The 8,995-nt window shown below is 51.0% G+C and overlaps 1 protein-coding gene across 2 annotated transcripts in view; it reads right to left on the reverse strand.

The window, feature by feature from the left end:
- The window catches only part of EIF2A (eukaryotic translation initiation factor 2A), a 102,254-nt gene that overhangs the window by 25,000 nt on the left and 68,259 nt on the right, over positions 1–8,995 (reverse strand). For both annotated transcript variants that reach the window (XM_075340758.1, XM_075340759.1), the window contains exon 10: positions 7,059–7,630. In XM_075340758.1, coding sequence (XP_075196873.1) covers positions 7,059–7,630 — 572 coding nt within the window. The remainder of the gene's footprint in view (positions 1–7,058; positions 7,631–8,995) is intronic.

The following is an 8,995-nucleotide window of genomic DNA, read 5'->3' on the forward strand; positions in this document are numbered from 1 at the left end:
GCAGTCCCTGGGTGGGTAAAATGATACCTCGTAATAGAGCCGTACCACGGCCCTTTCCTACAGGTGGGCAACCGCCGCCTGAAGGACTTGCCTACCTAGGCTGGCATCCGCCGAAGCATAGGTATGCACCTGATAGTGTTTCGTGAAAGTGTGCAGGCTCGACCAGGTAGCCGCCTGACACACCTGCTGAGCCGTAGCCTGGTGCCGCAAAGCCCAGGACGCACCCACGGCTCTGGTAGAATGGGCTTTCAGCCCTGAGGGAACCGGAAGCCCAGAAGATCGGTAAGCTTCGAGAATTGGTTCCTTGATCCACCGAGCCAGGGTTGATTTCGAAGCCTGTGACCCTTTACGCTGGCCAGCGACAAGAACAAAGAGTGCATCCGAACGGCGCAGGGGCGCCGTACGAGAAATGTAGAGTCTGAGTGCCCTCACCAGATCTAACAAGTGCAGATCCTTTTCACACTGGTGAACTGGATGAGGACAAAAAGAGGGTAAGGAGATATCCTGATTGAGATGAAAGGGGGATACCACCTTAGGTAGAAATTCCGGAACCGGACGCAGAACCACCTTGTCCTGGTGAAACACCAGGAAAGGGGCCTTGCATGACAGCGCTGCTAGCTCAGACACTCTCCGAAGTGATGTGACTGCTACTAGAAAAACCACTTTCTGTGAAAGGCGTGAAAGAGAAATATCCTTCATTGGCTCGAATGGTGGTTTCTGAAGAGCCATCAGTACCCTGTTCAGATCCCAGGGTTCTAACGGCCGCTTGTAAGGAGGGACTATGTGACAAACCCCCTGCAGGAACGTGCGTACCTGTGGAAGTCTGGCCAGGCGCTTCTGAAAAAACACAGAAAAAACACAGCGCTGAGACTTGTCCCTTAGGAGAGCCGAGCGACAACCCTTTTTCCAATCCTGATTGAAGGAAGGAAAGAAAAGTGGGCAATGCAAATGGCCAGGGAGAAAAACCTTGATCAGAGCACCAAGATAGGAATATCCTCCACGTCCTGTGGTAGATCTTGGCGGACGTTGGTTTCCTAGCCTGTCTCATAGTGGCAATGACCTCTTGAGATAACCCTGAAGACGCTAAAATCCAGGACTCAATGGCCACACAGTCAGGTTGAGGGCCGCAGAATTCAGATGGAAAAACGGCCCTTGAGACAGCAAGTCTGGTCGGTCTGGTAGTGGCCACGGTTGACCCACCGTGAGATGCCACAGATCTGGGTACCACGACCTCCTTGGCCAGTCTGGAGCGACGAGGATGGCGCGGCGACAGTCGGACCTGATCTTGCGTAACACTCTGGGCAACAGTGCCAGAGGAGGAAACACATAAGGGAGCTGAAACTGCGACCAATCCTGAACTAAGGCGTCTGCCGCCAGAGCTCTGTGATCTTGAGATCGTGAAAGTTGGGACCTTGTTGTTGTGCCGTGACGCCATTAGGTCGACGTCCGGCCTCCCCCAGCGACAACAGATCTCTTGAAACACGTCCGGGTGAAGGGACCATTCCCCTGCATCCATGCCCTGGCGACTGAGAAAATCTGCTTCCCAGTTTTCTACGCCCGGGATGTGAACTGCGGATATGGTGGAGGCCGTGGCTTCCACCCACATCAGAATCCGCCGGACTTCCTGGAAGGCTTGCCGACTGCGTGTTCCCCCTTGGTGGTTGATGTATGCCACCGCTGTGGAGTTGTCCGACTGAATTCGGATCTGCTGGCCTTCCAGCCACGGCTGGAACGCCTTTAGGGCAAGATACACAGCTCTGATCTCCAGAACATTGATCTGAAGGGAAGACTCTGTCGGAGTCCAGGTTCCCTGAGCCCTGTGGTGGAGAAAAACCGCTCCCCACCCTGACAGGCTTGCGTCCGTCGTGACCACAGCCCATGATGGGGGAAGGAAGGATTTCCCCCTCGACAGAGAAGTGGGGAGAAGCCACCACTGAAGGGAAGCCTTGGCTGCCCGTGAAAGGGAGACGTTCCTGTCGAGGGACGTCGACTTCCTGTCCCATTTTCGGAGAATGTCCCATTGAAGAGGACGCAGATGAAACTGCGCAAAAGGAACTGCCTCCATTGCTGCTACCATCTTCCCTAGGAAGTGCATGAGGCGCCTCAGGGGGTGTGACTGGCCTTGAAGGAGAGATTGCACCCCTGTCTGTAGTGAATGCTGTTTGTCCAGCGGAAGCTTCACTATCGCTGGAAGAGTATGAAACTCCATGCCAAGATATGTCAGAGATTGGGCCGGTGTCAGATTTGACTTTGGAAAGTTGATGATCCACCCGAAACTCTGGAGAGTCTCCAGAGCAATGTTCAGGCTGTGTTGGCATGCCACTTGAGTGGGTGCCTTGACAAGCAGATCGTCTAAGTAAGGGATCACCGAGTGTCCCTGAGAGTGTAGGACTGCTACCACTGCTGCCATGACCTTGGTGAAGACCCGTGGGGCTGTCGCCAGGCCGAAAGGCAGCGCCACGAACTGAAGGTGTTCGTCTCCTACGGCGAAACGCAGGAAGCGCTGATGCTCTGGTGCAATTGGTACGTGGAGATAAGCATCTTTGATGTCGATTGATGCTAGGAAATCTCCCTGGGACATTGAGGCGATGAGCGGAGCGATTCCATCCGGAACCGCCTGTTTTTTACGTGTTTGTTGAGCAGTTTTAGGTCCAGAACAGGACGGAAGGATCCGTCCTTTTTTGGTACCACAAACAAGTTGGAGTAAAAACCGTGACCCTGTTGCTGAAGAGGCACAGGGATCACCACCCCTTCCGCCTTCAGAGTGCACACCGCCTGAAGAAGAGCATCGGCTCTCTCGGGGGGCGGAGATGTTCTGAAAAATCGGGTCGGAGGACGAGAGCTGAGCTCTATCCTGTAACCGTGGGATAGAATGTCTCTCACCCATCGGTCTTTTACCTGTGGCAGCCAGGCGTCGCAAAAGCGGGAAAGCCTGCCACCGACCGAGGATGCGGAGTGAGGAGGCCGAAAGTCATGAGGAGGCCGCCTTGGGAGCGGTTCCTCCGGCGGTCTTTTTAGGACGTGCCTTGGACCGCCATGAATCGGAGTTCCTCTGATCCTTTTGAGGCCTTTTGGACGAGGAGAACTGAGACCTGCCCGCGGGCCGAAAGGACCGAAACCTGGATTGTACCTTCCGTGGTTGAGGTCTGTTTGGTTTGGACTGGGGTAAGGATGAGTCCTTTCCCTTGGATTGTTTAATGATTTCATCCAATCGCTCACCAAACAGGCGGTCGCCAGAAAATGGCAACCCGGTCAGGAACTTTTTGGAAGCAGAGTCTGCCTTCCATTCACGTAGCCACATGGCCCTGCGGACTGCCACCGAATTGGCGGATGCTACCGCCGTACGGCTCGTAGAGTCCAGGACAGCATTAATGGCGTAGGACGCAAACGCCGACGCCTGAGAGGTTAAGGACACCACTTGTGGGGCAGACGAACGTGTGATTGCATTAATCTGCGCATGACAAGCTGATATAGCTTGGAGTGCCCATACGGCTGCGAATGCGGGAGCAAAAGATGCGCCGATAGCTTCATAGATGGATTTCAACCACAGTTCCATCTGTCCGTCAGTGGCATCTTTGAGTGAAGCCCCATCTTCCACTGCAACTATGGATCTAGCCGCCAGTCTGGAGACAGGAGGATCCATCTTAGGACACTGAGCCCAGCCCTTGACAACGTCAGGGGGGAAGGGATAACGTGCATCCTTAAGGCGCTTGGAAAAACGCTTATCTGGACAAGCTCGGTGTTTCTGGACTGCCTCTCTGAAGTCAGAGTGATCCAGAAACATACTCAATGGACGCTTGGGAGACCTGAAACGGAATTTCTCCTGCTGAGAAGCTGATTCCTCAATTGTAGGAGCTGGTGGAGAAATATCCAACACCTGATTGATGGTTGCTATAAGGTCATTCACTATGGCGTCACCATCAGGTGTATCCAGGTTGAGCGCGGTCTCAGGATCAGAATCCTGATCTGCTACCTCCGCTTCCTCATCTGGAGAGTCCTCCTGCTGAGACCCTGAACAGTGTGATGAAGTCGAGGGAATTTCCCAGCGAGACCGTTTAGGCGGCCTGGGACTGCGGTCCATGTCAGAGACCTCACCCTGGGACCCATGGATCACCCCAGGAGCACTCTGCAGCTCCAATTGAGGGGGGCCTGGGGTCAATGATTGAACAGTGCCCGGGGCCTGAGTTACCGGTCTGGACTGTAAGGCTTCTAGTATCCTAGCAGACCATTTATCCATAGTCTCAGACAGTTTGTCAGCAAATACTGCAAACTCCGTCCCTGTCACCTGGACAGTGGTAGCAGGTGGATTCACCTGGGCCACCAGTGGCAGAGGCTCCGGCTGAGCAAGTGCCACAGGGGCCGAGCATTGCACACAATGAGGGTCCGTGGAACCTGCCGGTAGTATAGCCGCACATGAGGTACAGGTTGCAAAGTAAGCCTGTGCTTTGGCACCCTTGCTATTTGCGGACGACATGCTGTTGTCTCCTCTGAGTACAATCCAGGAGGGTATATAGCCAAAAATCAACAGTGCGACAGTACAGTGTAAATGTATAGCATATAAGCATATATATATATATATATATATATATGTACACTTCTGCACTTAGTGGGGCCAGCACCGCAGGTGCTGCTTACCGACCGCTGAAAGCGGTTGTGTGATCACCAGAATCCCTGCATGGGCCTCCCAGAGCCTGTGTCTCTCCTCTCCAGCGTTAGAAGTGCTGACAGGAATGGCTGCCGGCGTTCTGTGGAGAGGAGGGGGCCGTGGGCGTGCCCTAGAAAAGTGCGGGAATCTGGAGCCCCACTGTGCTGTATGAGGGGGGAGGAGGATACAAAGTATGCTCCAACCCTCAGCACTAACGTCCTGTGCAGTGTCCCGCCCTTCCCCTGACTGGCAGGCCTGGGGGCGGGAATATGCGATACTAGGCCGCAAAAGCCGGGGACTAAAGTAATAAGCGCGGCCGGCATATAAGCGCGGTCGGCGCGGTAGTCCCCGGCGCACAAACACACCCAGCAGTGCTGCAGTGTAAATGGGCACCAGCGCTCCATGAGCGGTTCCCACGGGGACACAGAACACCTCACAGCGCGGCCAGCGCGGTAGTCCCCGGCGCACTAACACACCCAGCAGTGCTGCAGTGTGTGTGGCATCAGCGCTCTATGCGCGGTCCCCACGGGGACACAGAGTACCTCACAGTAGCAGGGCCATGTCCCTGTCAATACTCGGCTCCTGTCAGCAGATTCCCCAGGGGCTGCGGAGGGAGCACGGTCTCATGTGCCTGGAGACCGATTAGGATCCCACTTCGCCCAGAGCCCCTTAAGGGATGGGGAAGGAAAACAGCATGGTGGCTCCTGCCTATGTACCCGCAATGGGTACCTCAACCTTAACAACACCGCCGACTCAGAGTGGGGTGAGAAGGGAGCATGCTGGGGGCCCTGTTATGGGCCCTCTTTTCTTCCATCCGACCTAGTCAGCAGCTGCTGCTCACCAAGATGTGGAGCTATGCGTGGATGTCAGCCTCCTTCGCACAAAGCATAAAAACTGAGGAGCCCGTGATGCACGGGGGGTGTATAGGCAGAAGGGGAGGGGCTTTACACTTTTAAGTGTAATACTTTGTGTGGCCTCCGGAGGCAGAAGCTATACACCCGATTGTCTGGGTCTCCCAATGGAGCGACAAAGAAAGAAGGTTTCTCTCAAATACCTTGCGTTGCTAATTCTGCCTTTGAGCGCCGCCATTGCAACTCGCTCATCCCCATTGCGTGACCCCTGGGCTCCGTGACCTCTGATGATGTCATGTCAACTTCCTGTTGACCTCAAATCATCGCGGCCGGCCCCAGTCTCTGTGAGTCACTGAGCTGTGGGTGGAGTTTCACCGCTCGTCACAGCCCTCATCACTGCTCCTTGCACACACTGCAGTGGAGGAGGGAGCAGGGAGACACTGGGCTGTAATGAGTGGTGAAATGCCGCCCACAGCCCAGTCACTCACTGCGGCCCACCTCACCAAACATCAGAGGTCACGCAAAGCGGGTGAGCGAACCACAGTAGCATCGCTCACAAGCGCTATTGGCAACAGAAGGTATTTGAGAGAAACATTGGTTCTCAACATATCATCGATATGACCAGTAATGAAAAGGGGTGAACCACCCCTTAAAAGGGCATAAAACGTCAGTTTGAAAATTGAGAAATTTTCAATATTTTCACAAATAAGCGCAAAAAATATTGTCCTAAAGTTACCACTATCATGATGTACAATATGTCCTGAAAAACCGGTCTCAAAATCTCTGGGATCCGTTGAAGTGTTCCAGAGTTATTAGTTCATTAAAAGAAACTGGTGAGAATTGAAAAAATTGGCCTGATCCGGAATGTGAAAACAGGCTTGGGGTGGTGAAGGGAGTAATCCAGCAAAAACAGAAGATCCATTGTATGTTTTTAAGTCACTGAATTTTCTATTTTAAACCTAAACCAAACTCCACACAACTTGGTGCCTACACCGTCAAATCACCTTGCTCTTCTGTAGGGTCTGTCAAAACAATTTTTTATAAATAACAATTTTTCCGCTAATTTACTAAGCAAGGCGTAACGCGGTTCAAGATAGCATCTTAACAGTTAGGCCTAGGACACATTGCTAGAAAAGCTGTGCGAGTGGAATGCGATATATATATATAAAAAAAAAAATAAAAAAAATAAATCGCATTCCACTCGGACCTATATTAGTCTATGGGGCAGCACACATGAGCGATTCTTTTCTCAGTCCTAATCGGACCGAGAAAACAGTCACAGCATGCTCCGAACATTGCACTGCACCTGCATTACACCGCTGTAACGCGAGAGCAGTGTGAGAATCGCAATAGCCGGCAATGAAGGAGAGAGGGAGATATATCCCTCCCTCTCCTCCGTAGCGCCATCCCCCCTTCTGCAGCTGTGGTCTGATCACACAATCGGACCATAGTCGCATGACCCTCGAATGACACTTGGCTCCCGCTACGAGTGTGAGCCGAGGGTCATGCCAGGATAGCACATAACCCCGTGTGGCCTCAGCCTTAGGACAAGGCTTACTTACCAATTTATAATTGGTCACTGGCTTATTCCTCAGGGCAGGTGGCCTGTAGGCTTGGGCTGGCTTATTCTCCTCAGCTGGGATTTCCCCCTCCACAGGCTGTAAAATAATGGGTTTTGCTGGAAAGACGCCATCGGCAAATGGCTGCCAGGACACCTGCCACAGTTCTGTGTTGTTTGGTACATCATATTTATGTAGTACAGATCCGGTGTAGTGCCAAATCTTATATCCATTGCCGACTCGTAACCTTGGGGAACAAGTAGCAGTAATAATATGTTCCCCATTGGGGCACCAAGAGAAAAAAGTGGCATCGGCAGCTGTTGGTTTGGAAATAAGTTTGTAGTTTTTCATATCCCACACTTCCATTTGTCCTCTCAAGTTACCAAAGCCAGCGAGAACCAAAATATGTCCTTGAGGGCTGTAGAAAGCAGCGTTCCGGGGGCCAGTGCCAAAATCAAATATGGGATCACATTTCAGGTTAAAAATTGTGGCTTTTGCAGGCATGAAGCCATAGACCACACAGAACTCTGTTGCATTTTTGTTCCATACCACATCATAGATTGGACCATTTTTTGCTGGAGGGGGGGGGGGGGGAGGAGGGAGGAAAAAAGGACAAAACATTAATAAAAGTACAAAAAAAAATTCATACACTGAACGTTTCCACATTACGCCCACAAACAAATATTTTGAGATTTTATGTGATATAACAGCTAAGTAGCAAGTATTTGTGAAGTGTTAAAGAAACGATACATGGTGTTCTAAATATTTTAATAATTTAAATCTGAAGATCTTGTAGTGCATTTGTATTCAGACCCCTGAGTCAATACTTTGTAGGACCACCTTTCTCTGCAAGTCTTTTGGGGTATCTCTTCACCAGCTTTGCATATCTAGAGGCTGATTTTTTTGCCTTTTCGTCGCAAAATATTTCTAGCTCAGTGAGATTGGATGGAGAGGTCTGATCATCAATTTTCAAGCTCTGTCACAGATTCTCATTGGGATATGGACTGTGACTGGGCCAAACACATGAATATACTTTGATCTGATCCATTCTACTGTAGCTCTGGCAGTATAATTAGTGTCGTCGTTCTGCTGGAAGGTGAACCTACGTCACAGTCTCAAGTCTCTAACAGGTTTTCCTCCAGGATCGCCCTGTATTTAGCTCCATCCATCTTCCCATCAACTCTGACTAGCTTGTCGCCTCTGAAGAAAAGACTCCCCAGACCATGATGCTGCCACCACTATGGTTGACAGTGGGGATGGTGTTTTCAGGGTAATGTGCAGTGTTAGTTTTCCCCCCACACGTAGTGTTTTGCATTTAACCCAAAAAGTTCTACTTTGGTGTCATCTTCCCAAGCACCTTCTTCCACATGCCATGTAGGGAACACAGCTGCAGTAGATTTCAATTATCACAAGTTACATGGTTACCCGATACACATCCTGTACGGGCGAACTACAAGTTACAGGAGGCCGGCGAGGGAACGGAAGGTAAGGTGAGCATAATATGTGGCGTTTGTGCGTGTTTGGAATGGCACAATAGGGGACCAGGATGGGACATTTAACAAGTTGTGGAACGAATTGTCTGCATTGCAATGATTTCCTATGGTAAATCTTGCTTTGCTGAATGAGTAACTTGGTTAACAAGCACACTCCCAGAACGGATTGCTCTCGTTAACCAAGGTTCCACTGTACTTATTAAATATTAATGATGCGAACGTTGGTGCTTCCGTTAGAACAGGTCACTATGACCTTATGTAAATAAAAGTTCATTGATCATCCACTTTGTACCTAGTGACAACCAGGGTCTTGCAACATTCCAGAAAATCTGTAGATTACTCTCCAACACCTAAACTTTTACAGATATTGAGCACTGCAAGTGCTGCATAGACAAATGAACGACATTTGGTTCTGCAGGTGATGATACTCTTGATTGTCACCCAACG

This window comes from Anomaloglossus baeobatrachus, chromosome 3 (genome assembly GCF_048569485.1).
Source record: "Anomaloglossus baeobatrachus isolate aAnoBae1 chromosome 3, aAnoBae1.hap1, whole genome shotgun sequence".
Classification (NCBI taxonomy): Eukaryota; Metazoa; Chordata; class Amphibia; order Anura; family Aromobatidae; genus Anomaloglossus; species Anomaloglossus baeobatrachus.